The 14,781-nt window shown below is 47.8% G+C and overlaps 1 protein-coding gene across 4 annotated transcripts in view; it reads left to right on the forward strand.

Annotated features, from left to right (window-relative positions):
• LOC147010109 (splicing factor U2AF 65 kDa subunit-like) overlaps positions 1–14,781 on the forward strand; it is a 52,276-nt gene that overhangs the window by 20,931 nt on the left and 16,564 nt on the right. For all 4 annotated transcript variants that reach the window (XM_085862289.1, XM_085862288.1, XM_085862290.1 and 1 more), the window contains exons 4-7: positions 3,223–3,374; positions 6,524–6,640; positions 6,779–6,917; positions 14,525–14,604. In XM_085862289.1, coding sequence (XP_085718415.1) covers positions 3,223–3,374; positions 6,524–6,640; positions 6,779–6,917; positions 14,525–14,604 — 488 coding nt within the window. The remainder of the gene's footprint in view (positions 1–3,222; positions 3,375–6,523; positions 6,641–6,778; positions 6,918–14,524; positions 14,605–14,781) is intronic.

The raw sequence follows: 14,781 nt of genomic DNA on the forward strand, positions 1-14,781 counted from the left end.
GAGACAGACAAAGCCAAACTTCGCAACCATATACTGAAACTGTGGCCCGATTGCCTATCCAAGGTGCAACAATTATGGATGGAATGGCCGTTATTCAGGCGATAAAGGCTGGTTCACTGCATAACACTTTCGGTAAACTGGAAGAGATAGTACTGAACATCGTAGTGGCCAAAGCACGACATAACCAATCTTCGAGACTGGACGTGGTGTTTGATACTTACCCAAGTATCAGCATCAAGTGCCTGGAGCACGCCAGACGAGCAGGCAGGGCGGGCGATCTTCAGGTACGAACCATCTACAGACGTGATCAAGCCCTTCCAAAACAGTGGACCAATTATCTCCTGAGCAGAGCCAACAAGGAGGCGTTGATAGAGTTCATCGTCGAATCGTGGACGAGAAACATCTCTCTATCAAAACTGGGTGACATGCTGTTGTACGTCAGTCATGCCGGCAAATGTGAGAAAATCAAGGCGTCGAATGGTGTCATGACTGTGTCATCGGTACCTGAACTTGAATGTGACCATGACGAAGCTGACACGAAGCTCCTGCTACATGCCGCTCACGCGGGACAGAATGAAGAGTCGGTGCGCATAGAGAGTTTCGACACCGATGTGTTTGTGTTGGCATTGGCTCACTCGAAGTCGATTCGGGCGTAAAATTTCCATCTGGTCACAAGAAGTCCCAAGGACATTATCGTCGTTTACATTAGGAAGCTGAGTAATGCCTGGAAAGTTCTGTCTGCGATGCGTTTATAGGTTTGCACAATTTCATGGGAAGCGATACCACCAGTGCATTCCACGGTAAGGGCAAAACAAGGCCATTTGATTGATGATGAAGGGTCCCCATCTCATCACCTGTTTCGGGAGCATTGGTCGAGAATTCACGCTTGATCAGAAGATCATTCATGACCTGGAACAATTCGTTTGCGCCATGTACAATCAGCTGACCATGAAGAGTGTGGATGAGGCTCGCTACAAGCTATTCTGCAGCCAGTCGCTGGGAGAACGGAAGTTGCCACCTACAAGCGACGCTATGATGCTGCATTGCAAAAGAGTGAACTATCAGTCTATGATCCACCACCGCTTGACTGAGAGGTTTATAGAAGCCCCTTCTCCTACATTTCACGGATGGATGGAACACAATGGAGCACTGATTGTTCACTGGCTGAACAAACCACCAGCGCCGAAGGAACTGTTAGAGGCGACGAAATGTAATTGCAAGAAGATGAAATGTGAGGCCAACCAGTGTTCTTGCCGGTCAAAAGGACTGTCCTGCGCAGAGTGCTGTGGGTGTCAAAACTGCGCCAACGATGAACAGACCCATACAGAAATGGAACTTATGGATGATGAAAGCAGAACTGACGATGATTTCGACGACGAACTGTGAATGCGGGTGTCACACTGCTTTTGCTGTGGTAATCTACTACACAGTAGTATTCAGATTGGTTAGCATGTAATAGTGGACTTGAGTTTTGTAATAACAGCAGTCAAGAGCCTAGTTCAACAACCGCTTCAGAGCAAGAAATACTGGAGTTCTAAGACAGTAATCTTCTTGTGGTGGTTCTACTTTTCATCAGGCTGAGTCGCGCAGTCTCTTTGTCTTTGATTTAATCTGTAATAGCCAATGTAACTGTCTTTAATAGGCGCTGTAACTGTCTTTAATAGTCAATGTAACTACCTTTAATAGCCAGTGTGGCTGCCTTTTAAGCAAAAAGTTTCCTTGTCAACTCGAAGGCCTGTCTGGTCGGTCCAGACGTTTTAGGCCGGTAAAAAATATGTAACTGCTTCGGTTTACTACCTTTAATTATAAACATCTTTAATAACAGTGAATAGGGCTCTGTATAAACATATTGTATCATTTTAAGACCTTCCAAGAGTTTTCTTTGACGTACATATCAGTCTCTCCTTGATTCTTCATTTCTGTGTCAAAATCGTGCTTTAATGTTCGGTGTATCTTTAATTGCCAAAAATGACCAATTGTGTCACATCCTTGACGTGGAAACAAGTAGATTTGGACTCGGCTTCTAAAATTCTTTAAGTATGCCAAATTTCATCCAGATTGGTGAGCTACACAACGAAAATTATTTTCTGAAAGTAATAGCGAGTACCTCCACATGGTCTATGAGGTTGTTTGCATTGATCAAATAATCCCGAAGAGTACTTCACTGAATCGGGAATTGATTTTTTTAAATAATTTTTTTCGTTGCCCGGTTTGAACGAAACTTGATATTGCGCGTCAGTGTGAAAAAAAAAAAAATGGAGAAAAGAAAGTCGAATAAATTATTGTGCGTAATCTTCTAAGCACAATTTTATTTATTAATGAACACGGAAGTATTCGATCCAAATGAGAATGTTTATTTTATGCCGAAAAATAAATCGTTCTTTATCTATACTAAATGTTTGAGATTTTCTAATAAATCATTTCAAGAAAAAAAAAGATAGCTCCAGCCAACGACACTGCTGAGGTTGTTTGCATTGATCAAATTCTCCCGAAGAGTACTTGGCTGAATCGGGAATTGATTTTTAATAATTTTTTCGTTGCCCGATTTTAATGAAACTTGATACTGCACGCCGCAGGAGAATGGTGAGTAAGTAAGGTGGGCCGAAAATTTTTGCGCTATCGTGTACCATTCTGGCTGTATTTCGGGAACATACATACATACAGTACATACATAAAAGATGAGAGTTTTAGTAAATATACTAGCCGAAATCCCGTCATAGACGGGGCACAAAATTGGTCCTTCAGTATTAATTTTGGTTATCTGTCGAATGGCGTTGGTCCCGTCTCGATCGGATGAAATTGAAGATACCCGGTGACCTTGACCCCGTGACCCCGTGACCTTTGACCTTGAACTTGACCCCCCCCCCCCCCCATGTCCGTTCTCATGTCCCAAGGATCACTCATGCCAAGTTTCATCTCATTCCATCCAACGGTTCGGCCGCCTATAAAGGACGAACAAACACACATACATACAAACAAACATATTCTATTTTTTTAGTATGGAAGATAGATAAATGTGATAATGCAATGAATGGTTATTTAGTGATTGCAAAAGTTTCATTTTTTTTTTCTTTTTTTTTCCCAATAGATGATGCTCGGTCTATTCTGGAATAACAGAGTAATTGTACGCTCATTCTTGTAACCGCATAGTTTTTGGATGATCTTGCCCCAACTTGATCTCATTTGTACGATGTACCTTCCCGACCTTTTATCCATTCGCAGCGGCGGGTCAGCTCCCAGCAGCGGCGTTGGTTGCTGCACCCTTAGATGGCGGCATCACACTGATGCAAACCCAGGTGCCTGTACTTGGCAATCAGTTGACGAGACAGGCCAGACGTTTGTACGTCGGAAACATACCCTTTGGAGCAACAGAGGTTGGTGTTTTAGATCAATTAATTAATTAATCGTTCTTCTTTTCCTGCAAACTTCCATCGAAGTAACATTTGCATTGTTTCCTTGTCTCCATGTCTCCATTACACTGTCAAATGTACTTCTGCTGTTCATACTTCAACTCTCCCTTCTTTACCTCCACCATCGAAGGTGGACGGAGATTGTTTCAACCCCTGCCTGGCAGTCTGCCTATTTGTCTGTCTGTGAACAGGATATCTCAAAAAGTTGTGCATGGATTCAGACGAAATTTGGTGGACAGGTTGGGTGTACAACAAGGACTCGTTGATTTGATTTTGGTGAAGATCCAAATCCGAGAATTAAATTTTTTTTTGTTTAATAGTGATTTTTCATCATTCAGAGATGGGGCCAAAAACAATATATAGCACGATATTTCAAAAGTTGTGGACTGATTATGACGAAACTTGGTGGACAGGTTGGTTAGGTGACAAGAACAAGCCAACTAGATTTTGGTTCCGGTCTGGATGCAGATCCGGCCTTTCGGTGGGATACAAAACGTAAACTGTTCAGCCTGGTGGAGGTATGTGCTTTACCAAGTGCCGTTCTCGTTTTGGACATGGGTTTAACCTTAAGATGGAAATTTTGGAAAATACCAAGAAAGGCAAGATGGAGGATTGTGTTACATTCTAACAGTGGGGGAAGAGTACAGACAGAGAGGCAAACAATAGGCCTGCAAGTTGGAGTGAAGGGGAAATGATTGGTGAGTGTCTTGGTTTTCCGTGGTCGAAAATAATGAGTGGAGATGGAAAAGATTACGGTGAGCTTCTTCGTTAAAAGAAGAGTAAGATTGGTTAAAAAGGGACTGTTCTGCAATGGAGGGAGATTTATTTGCTTACTCTTCTTAAAAGTTGTCAACAGACTGACGATCTGGACAACAACCAACCACTGTTTTTGGAAGTGAATACTTAACAATTGATCAGTTTCAGACTATAGATAAATCAGCACGTGGAAAGATGAATAGAGTATAAATTGCCCTTGAGCCGAAAATGTATCAATTTTGAAAAATCCTTCTGTGTGGAAACAAATATTGCAGTACGAAGCTCTACAGCGTGTAAACATGAAGTCCAGGTGCATCGGTATAGCAAGCACTCTATAATGGTGGAACGGCGAGCTGGAAATCGCAACAAAGTGATGGCAAGATCAAAATCGAAAGGGGCATCAGAAGAGGCCACACGACCTTCCCAAAATCAATTAGCTGCATGCCGGGAAGTATTCCATCCATCCCTCCCTTCATGCACCATGCTTCATACATAGCGCTGGTCCTGCCGAAGCACTTTCTTGGTGAGGGGTTCCAATTGTGGACGGGTTTCCACTCCGACACAGGTCATTCGACTCAGCGTGGAGGAATTTTGAGCTTGGCGATGGGATGTGTGAAGAAGAATTTGAATCGGCCATTGGAACTTTCAAAGAAAGAAAAGCAACTGGATTCTTACTCGAAATGATCGAGGGAGCTTGAGGTGCAGCAATTGAGTGCATGAACAGTTGCGTAGAAAGGCTTGGGAAGGAGGAGTGATCCCTGAAGATTTGGCAAATCGCACTATTGTGCCTGTGTTCAAGATGAAGGAAGACCCTTTATTTTGTTCATCTTCCATAAGAGTTAAACAAATTGAGCGAGCATCGAAAGTCGATGAAAAGAAGGTTGAAAGAAAGGAAAGAACACCAAGGAAGCTCAGAAGGCAGTTTGTGGAGGAGGTTACTCGAATAATATACCAAACCTGGGAGAGTAGAGGAGGAACGGAAGTCTGTAAGAGGCCGGCTTTGCAAGATGCAATGAGAAGCTGGACAATCGAGAGTTCGCCTACCTCTCAGTTTGATCAACGTGCTCGTATTTTTGAAAGGGTATGCAGATTTCAATGAAGTTTTGAGTGTGTTCCAATTGTGGGATGAACAATTGTATCACCGTGATTTCATTACTTGCCCTAATTTCTCGATTCCCACTGTGGTTTCGCTGCTTTCCCACAGCGCGATTAATTTCCTCAGCTATGCTGCTGGAGCCGTTCCCTCTCGCTGGAGCCGTTCCCTCTCGCCGGAGCCGTCCTTTGCGTCTGGGGAAACTTTGAATGTAATCGAGCTCTGAGCTGAAAGCGATGCCTTAAAATAGTGGGAGTAGTATGGCTGGACAAACTAAGGAGTACTACACTAAGGGAAACCCTTGGAGTGAAAGGCACAATAACAGAGAGTATAACACAGAAGGCTTAGATTCTTTGGGCACATTCAATGGATGTCCCAGAACAGACTTCCAAATATCCTTGTAGAAGGAAGAGGAAGGCCACCAAGAAGGTGGATGGACTGCATCAAGGCAAATTGCAGTGCCAGATAAATAGCGTCACTGGCGGAAGCACGAACATTGGCATAACATCGAAGTCTGTGGCAACGGATCGTCATTATGGAACAGATGGCAGGACAGGGAGCAGCAGTCACTGCACCTCTGTTGATGCCTTAACGAATGAACAAAATAACTAGTTGAAAGAACACAGGCAGTTGGTATGACCCAATTAGTGTCTTCTTCAATGGACAAATGTTTTCAAAGCAAAACCCAGGTTTTGGAGGCTGATCGGGAATCAAACCCAGGTTAGACTGCACACGGTCCTTATGAAGTGTGCTACCTATGAACCATCCCGTTGGATCGGAGGTAATTGTATAATGCCGCAATACAGGGATGCTTGTTTCGAAGGAAAGGTAGATTAGTGCAGGGAGTGAAATGTAAACGAGATACAAGAGGAGTGGCGATTGAAACCATCCTCCTGAAATTGACGAAGGCTTGCTTCAGTATTGGAAAAATGCCGAATCAAATTTTGATTGGTTATGTAAGGGAGAAAAGTGCAGGCCAAACTTTAAGAATGGTCTTGGATACTTGTTTTATTAAGGCAACCCGGATACAAAGTAAAGTGGAAGGCCTCATTTTGGTAACTCATGATGCCACCAGTCATGTCAGATTGGATTAACCAATGAAGAGAGTGAATGTTCCTTCCAGGGTTTCCGATGTGTAACGGTGCAGAAAGTGCTTGATGTTGAGCAAACTGGGCCAGTGTGTGCTTGAGATGTGACTGCGGATTGAAAGAAAACCCTTGTTTACCGTGACAACACTTTTTTGACCCGTACTTGCCATGAGTAGGACGCCATGGTGGAGTTTTTCAACAATCAGATGAAGCTTGCTGGGTTGGCAACGGCTCCAGGGAGTCCCGTGCTTGCTGTCCAGATTAACCTCGACAAGAACTTTGCCTTTCTGGAGGTTGGTTTGTTCCAAAAGCGACAGATTTAGATCGGCTGTCATTGAAAAACTTTGTTTTGGTCAGTTGATCGTGTCTTCACTCTTCTCCCTGTTTTTTAAAATTTTTATTACTATTTCTGTCCCACATCCTCGTTGCAGTTGCGCTCAGTCGACGAAGCAACCAATGCCTTGGCCTTTGACGGAATTCTCTTCATGGGACAGAACCTCAAACTCCGCCGTCCCCACGACTATACGCCCTTGCCTGGCCTCTCGGAGGGACCCCAGGTCCACGTGCCAGGTAAGCTTCATTTTGTGAATGACAAGTTACTTTCCCTATAGTTGTGCATTGCAGATCTATACTTTTTACCGGAGGTGAAGGAGGTTATGTTTTCACCCCTCTCTGTCTGTCTGTCTGTCTGTGTAAGAAATCTTTAAAAAGTTGTGCATGGATCTGGATGAAATTTGGTGGCCAGGTTGGGTGTGTGACAAGGACAAACTGATTAGATTTTGGTGAAGATCCGGATCCGGATCTGACAACTAGAATCTTTTAAGTGATTCTTCACCATTTGGAGATGGGGCCAAAATGATATATTGTTGTGAATCTGGAAGCCATGAGCACACAGACATTCAGGTTCCTATAGCTTAGTAATTTCAGTAAGTATGTGTTGGCAGTTAGCTCCCTTTTCCCTTATCTAATGGGTATTAAATGTACGTGTGCTGTGAGTTATTTTAATAGTTAGGATTTTTACACCCCTGATAACAACAACAACACGCCTTCACCTCGCTTCCTCACACCAACGCCATTCTCTGCATGCGTTCGACCACGTATGTGGGCGGAGTTTCCTCGGCCACCAGAGCTCCGACTCCACCCCAGAGAGATGGAATGTTCCCCTCGACCAATGGGAGGCGTGAGACACCACAGATATCGACTTTCTCACGAACCCTCGACCAATGGGAGGCGTGAGACACCACAGACATCGACTTTCTCACGAACCCTCGACCAATGGGAAGCGTGAGACACCACTGACATCGACTTTCTCACGAACCCTCGACCAATGGGAGGCGTGAGACACCACCGACATCGACTTTCTCACGAATCCTCGACCAATGGGAGGCATGAGACACCACAGACATCGACTTTCTCACTTACCCTGGACCAATGGGAGGCGAGACGTCTCAGGCGGTGATCCTCCCCATGACACCCCATCCCACAGGAGAAATGCCATATAAGAAACGCCAGGGCCTTGGAAAGTGAGAGTCCGAGTCAGCATGAGCGTCAGGGGTGAACGTCAGCGTCAGGGTTGGGTGATCGGGTTCGAGGTGCCGGAGATCGACTCGTCTGGTCTGGTCGGTTTGGCAGTGATCGGGTTCAACGTGCCGGAGATCGACTCGTCTGGTCTGGTCGGCTTGGCAGTGATCGGGTTCGAGGTGCCGGAGATCGACTTGTTTGGTATGGTCGGCTTGGCAGTGCTCGGGTCGTCTCTCGGCTCGTTCACCTGGCGTCCGACGCTTTTCCTCCGTCCCTGGTGCTTGGAGTGGCATCGTGTTGCGGGTTCGAGTCCCGTCGAGCCGGATCGACGAAGACCACATGAGGTGGACAGGTCCAAGTGCAGGCTCTGGTCTCCAGCTCCCTTTCCTTGAGCTGGAAGACTTCAATAAAGACCATTGGGGTCTACTTCTGTGTATGTGTCTGTGTGTGGGCCCTTCTTTAAGTAGCAACTGTTAATTGCCATGTACATTATTTGCATTTCATTCTTATTATTCGGATACCTCTGCTTCTTACGTGCTCCCCTCCTTCCCCAGCTATTGTAAATAAACCCATGTGTTAAATGTATCAGTTTGTTTTTGTGTTTCTTTTATTGGTTTAACACGGTGCATGTTGGAGAATTAGCCAGGCTGTTGTGCCGCTGTAAAAGGGACATTTGGACCGACGAAAGCTCGGTGGCCATCCGCTGGGGTCGCACGCGGTTCGAGTACGCTAGCGACTCGTTCCGTACGAGCATCGTCGAGGGTCAATTTCGTAATTTCGAGGCGTAAGTACTTAGGTAAATTGGAGTTAGGCAAGTGGACCCCACCTCACGCGTCAAAATATTGGCGAACATTCGGTCCGATAAGGGACCAGTCGGCTCCGGAGTTATCCGGGGTGACGACCGATACATTCCGGGTGATCGGTGGAGCCGACTTTACCGCTCCATCTGGTGGTCGTGCTCATCGCCGATACCCGGCCCCACAACAATTGGTGTCAGAAGTGGGATGTGAACCCATCCATCTTCGTAAATTTGCAGGTTCGAATCCGCAACATTGGTGTTCAGGAGCGGAATTCGAACCCCTCCATCTCCACGAAATTCACGGATTCGGTTCACGGGTGTGGGGAGCGAACCCCCCCCCCCCATGTCCCCAAATTGCGAGCAGTTTAAATTTTGTTTCCAACACGCGACATGTCTAACCAAGACGAGCCGAGGTAGGTGGGTAGTGGTAAGTGTCGATGAACCCATGGTCCAGGACACCACCGCCATGCAGGTTGACTATCCCCTACAACCGGACCCAGAGGTCGTAGTGGGAGCGGCGGCGCAAGAGCGCCCCCTCTGTCAAATTCTCCCCCCCCCCGGGAGGGAGGGGGGATGACTGAGAAATTAACAGAGACACGGGAGATAGAGGAGATAGAAAGATAGAGGGTGAATTGGACGAAAATACAGACGAACACACACAGGTAGAGCTAAGAGGGTACAATGGGGTCGTGCTTGGGTAATGTGTCATGACCCGGTGTGAGCAGCAGGATAGCCTCTTTAAGGAACGAGAGGAGACGCTATGCTCCCTTGAAGCAGATCGCGATGAGGTGAGTTCGGTCGTGCTGAACGAGGTGGAGCGGATGAGTGCTGTTAACGGTTGCATGCAGAGCTTGGGGGGTAAAGTGATCCCGTGACCCCTTGAGTTAACACGATTCCCTGAAGTGATTGTCCTGGTGTGTGTGGTTAAGTGTGTCGAAAGGTGAGTATGGCGTGAGTGAAATAGCATGCGTGAGTGCGTGCGTGAAACGCAGACGGATCCAGACGGGAGACACGAATGGCGAACCTGGATGGCCGCAAAGGGTTATTCCGGTAACCGCGCTGGTCCCGTGGGACGCCGCGTACGGGGCCCGTTCGGCATTTCGCGAACAGCCCTCACGCGCGCGTCTTCGTCAAGGGATTTCGGCGTGGGAACGTCCCGCATTTTGGGAAAGACCGTCGCACGGACGGTTAAAATGTAGGCGAATGTTGGGTGAATTCAGACCACAGGGGTTCCCACGTGGGCGCGTATACAGGGCATCACGTGCTGCATACTGCATGTTCTGTTCGCGGAACGTGCGGAGCAGTTTTCCGGGACGATGCGCGCGTGCCGGCCGGCGCGGGAAACCGCGCAGGTTCGTTGTGCGGGTGACGTCATCGGGAATCTCGCGGCACGAATGCCGGGGAAACGGCGCACGTAGTTCCGCGTGGGGAATTCCCCGAGAGCGAGCGCTTGGTGGGATGTGCAGGGTGACCTCATGGCTGCACGTATCGCCCGTTGGAAGGGACGGACGGGCGTGCTGTAAACCGCCAGAATGGCGGTGCAAATATATAGAAGAAAAAGCCTCGCTTCCAAGTACACGGCCCTGCAGGATGTCGTAGACATCCTGTTCGGGCAAAGGAAGCACTAGTTGGTGGGATGGGTTAGTTTAGCTCGACCAGCTTCATGGGGACATGGGTTGTTCTCATGGAGCCCATGGAATGGGTTAGTTTGAGGGATTTTAGGTCACATTTAGAATGGGAAATGGATTTTGGAAGACATAGACAGACATGGAATGTGTAGTGGGGACGTAGCTTAGCTACGTAGATTAAATGGAACGCACGTTAGTGTAAGGGACGACGAGGGAGCACGAGTGAGTTTGGGGAATTTAGTTAAGAGAATGGCAGTGTAGGAGTATATGCGTGTGTTCAAATGGAAAAAAAAACATGTGTGATGAGTGATTGTGGGACAGCAGGCCCAAGAGTGTGTGGAATGCATGGTGCGAATGAATGAGTGGGGGGGGGAGGAGTGAAACCCACCCAAGTGACCCCGGGGTCAGTTTAATATTAGTTCGGGGGTTAGTTAAATTTTCACAAAGGAGGTCGTTTTGTTGTTGGTGTTGAGTGAAGGCACGATACCCATTTGGAGGGGTGCAGTAGTAAAATTGACCAGCTGGGAGCGTGGCTTTGGAAGGTGAGTACCGAGTAGTGGGCACCCTGGGCATCAAAGTAGTTGGCCAGAGTAGGGCAAGGGTCCAAGGGACCGGGATAGCGTACTGGGCACGGGTGACCCGCGGAACGGGACTCGGAGCACCAAAGATGCCAAGTGGGCATGGAAGGGGGGCAATGCCAGGAAGAGCAACCCCCCTTGTTCAGAGGGAGCAAGTAGGCTCGGAGATTGCCTCAGGGCCCGGGGGTGCCATGGTTAGAGTTCGGCAGAGGGGAAGTCCCTGCCAGTTGAGCCACGCTGCCCAGCCACGAAATTGTGCAAGGGCCCAAATTTATAATGGACACCAACACAGGCGACGGGAATCATGGTTTTTGGAACTGATAGTTTAAATGACAGGCGTTTTGGAAAGCCCCGGGGTAGTTTCAAATTAATAAATGACAGGGTAGTTAGAAAAAAATGTACCCCTTCGCACTATCCATCTCTTTGCTCTCCGTAGGCCGCTGGACCCACCTTGGGTTAGATTGCTGAACTCTGTAGGAGGCCATTCTTAGGCTTCATTGGGCCTCGAGACAGAGCGCTAGTCTCTTCCCTATTCCCCTCCAAAGAGGATTTCAGGGGTTGGGAATAGGTTTGATTGACAGGATAGGTTAGCCGGACAAAGACAGGAAGTGGGTTAGGGAGATGCAATTATAATTTAAGAAATTTTAAAAAAGGGGCTAAGTTTATTTTGTATTGCAAATTAAGGGAGTGGGTATGGACAGAGACAGGCAAAGGCGATAGGTTGGGGGAGACAGTAGGGTAGGTCCGAGCCCGTTTTCAGAGCATCCGGCACCACCGCACTCTCTCCAGACACACGGAACGAGACCAGAGGCCGGCCAGCTTCACCTGCCGGCCTGTTGTGCAGTATCGCCTGTTCCACATTGCCTTGCCTTGTCATGCCTTGTTCTCCTGCTGCTGCCATGACCCCATGCCTGCTGCCCTATTTGCATTTGCCCCTGTGTTCATCATCCATCACCATGTGTGCCAGGATCGTCCAGTGTTTTGCAAGGACTGCCCTGCAGGCAGCCACACCACGGGGACTGCAGTGAGCAGCCCGTGCACCGTTTGTTGCATTCAGTCCATCCAGTCCATTTTGTGTTTTGCATCTGTCCATTTCCATTCCATGAGCCAGAGACTGCGTTGAGCAGCCTGGCCACCTCTTCCTGCACAAAGGAGCCAGAGACTACATTGGGCAGCCTGGCTACCTATTCAACTGGCCTGTGGGATGGCATGCTGGGTTGCCTCCAGCAGCTGGGGGTAAGAAAGGAAGAAGACTCAAGGGGGACCTTTTGATCAGGCCCTGAGGACGACTGACATTCAGCTGCGGAGCACTCATCCTCACATAACTGTTGACATTGCTATGCCTTTTCCCCACAGATCACAGGTCCTGGGCCATGGTTAGTGTAAATAGATAAGGTAAAAATTTTAAACAAGTTTAACCCACCTGCATGTTTTGTTGTAGCGCCGGCAATTTATTTAAGTTGTCCGAGTGAGTCTGATAGTTTAGCTACGCAGCGCACGAGGTTATTTATTTTTGGGACATGTATGAAAAATGTCGCACTCAGGGATCCGTCGGTAAATCGTACTCCGGGAGAACGTGCACATGCTGGTCAGTGGTCACACGAAAATTTGACGACTCGGGACGAGTCTGTAGAAAAGGGAGGGGGTGGTGTTGCGAATCTGGAAGCCATGAGCACACAGACATTCAGGTTCCTATAGCTTAGTTATTTCAGTAAGTATGTGTTGCCAGTAAGCTCCCTTTTCCCTTGTCTAATGGGAATTAAATGTACGTGCGCTGTGCGTTATTTTAATAGTTAGGATTTTTACACCCCTGAAAACAACAACTCGCCTTCACCTCGCTTCTTCACATCGACGCCATTCTCTGTGTGTGCTCGACCACGTACGTAGGCGGAGTTTCCTCGGCCAGCAGAGCTCCGACTCCGCCCCAGACAGATGGAATGTTCCCCTCGACCAATGGGAGGCGTGAGACACCACAGACATCGACTTTCTCACGAACCCTCGACCAATGGGAGGCGTGAGACACCACAGACATCGACTTTCTCACGTACCCTGGACCAGTGGGAGGCGAGACGTCTCAGACGGTGATCCTCCCCCATGACACCCCATCCCGCAGAAGAAATTCCATATAAGAAACGCCAGGGCCTTGGAAAGTGAGAGTCAGAGTCAGCGTGAGCGTCAGGGGTGAACGTCAGCGTCAGGGTTGGGCGATCGGGTTTGAGGTGCCGTAGATCGACTCGTCTGGTCTGGTCGGCTTGGCAGTGATCGGGTTTGAGGTGCCGGAGATCGACTTGTCAGATCTCGTCGGCTTTGCAGTGCTCGGGTCGTCTCTCGGCTCGTTCACCTGGCGTCCGACGCTTTTCCTCCGTCCCTGGTGCTTGGAGTGGCATCGGGTTGCGGGTTTGAGTCCCGACGAGCCGGATCGTCGAAGACCACACGAGGTGGACAGGTCCAAGTGCAGGCTCTGGTCTCCAGCTCCCTTTCCTTGAGCGGGAAGACTTCAATAAAGACCATTGGTGTGTGTGTGTGTGTGTGTTTGTGTGTGTGTGTGTGTGTGTGTGTGTGTGTGTGTGTGTGTGTGTGTGTGTGTGTGTGTGTGTGTGTGTGTGTGTGTGTGTGTGTGTGTGTGTGTGTGTGTGTGTGTGTGTGTGTGTGTGTGTGTGTGTGTGTGTGTGTGTGCGCGCGCGCGCGTGTCTTTAAGTAGCAACTGTTAAGTGCCTTGTACATTATTTGCATTTCATTCTTATTATTCAGATAACTCTGCTTCTTACGTGCTCCCCATCCTTCCCCACCTATTATTAATATATCCCATGTGTTAAATGTATCAGTTTGTTTTTGTGTTTCTTTTATTGGTTTAACACGGTGCGTGTTGGAGAATTGGCCAGGCTGGTGTGCCGCTGTAAAAGGGACATTTGGACCGACGAAAGCTCGGTGACCATCCGCTGGGATCGCACACGGTTCGAGTACGCTAGCGACTCGTTCTCTACGAGCATCGTCGAGGGTGAATTTCCCCGGTAGTTGGACGGCATGAGTACTTCGGTAAATTGGAGTTAGACAAGTGGACCCTACCTCACGCCGTCGAAATATTGGCGAACTTCGGGCCGATAAGGGACCCGTCAGCTCCGGAGTTATCCGGGGTGACGACCTATACATTTCGGGTGATCGCTGGAGCCGACTCTACTGCTCCATCTGGTGGTCATCCTCGTCGCCGATACCCGGCCCCACAACAATATAGCACGATATTTCAAAAAGTTGTGGACGGATTCGGATGAAACTTGGTGGACAGGTTTGGTGTGTGATAAGGAAGAATTGATTCAATTTTGGTGAAGATCCAGATCCAGATCTGATAATTTTAAGTTATTCTTCACCATTGAGACATAGGGCTAAACTAATATATAGCACGATATCTCAAAAAGTTGTGGATGGATTTGGATTTATCTTTGTGCACAGGTTGGGTGTGCAACCACAATTAATTGATTCGATTTTTGGTGAAGATTAGAATCTGGATCTGGATATGAGAATTATTTAATTTTTAAAGTAATTCTTCATCATTGCCCTTCTAGTTTTTTTTCATTGTAAATGCCAAACAGAAAGCTGCAGTCTGGCTGTTCTTTCGGGCCGAGTTTTGTCTTTGATCCTTATCCTGTGTGACAGGTGTTGTGTCGACTGTCGTGCCCGACACTCCAAACAAGGTGTTTGTGGGTGGGCTGCCAACATACCTCGCCGATGATCAGGTGATCATGCATCTGCAGGAGGGTTAACTGGGTAACAATGATTGTGAAGCATTTTCTCGTTGCCATAATTATGCTTTGTCTTTTGATTCCTTTCACAAGCTCAGTATTGTCTCTGTTGTATTTGAACATCCTTGCATCTTTGGGGGAGCTACATGTCAATTACCCCGCGCATGCGAA

The sequence above is a fragment of the Eptatretus burgeri genome, chromosome 17, assembly GCF_056783735.1.
Source record: "Eptatretus burgeri isolate ZD-2024b chromosome 17, Ebu_testis_v1, whole genome shotgun sequence".
In the NCBI taxonomy this organism is placed as follows: Eukaryota; Metazoa; Chordata; class Myxini; order Myxiniformes; family Myxinidae; genus Eptatretus; species Eptatretus burgeri.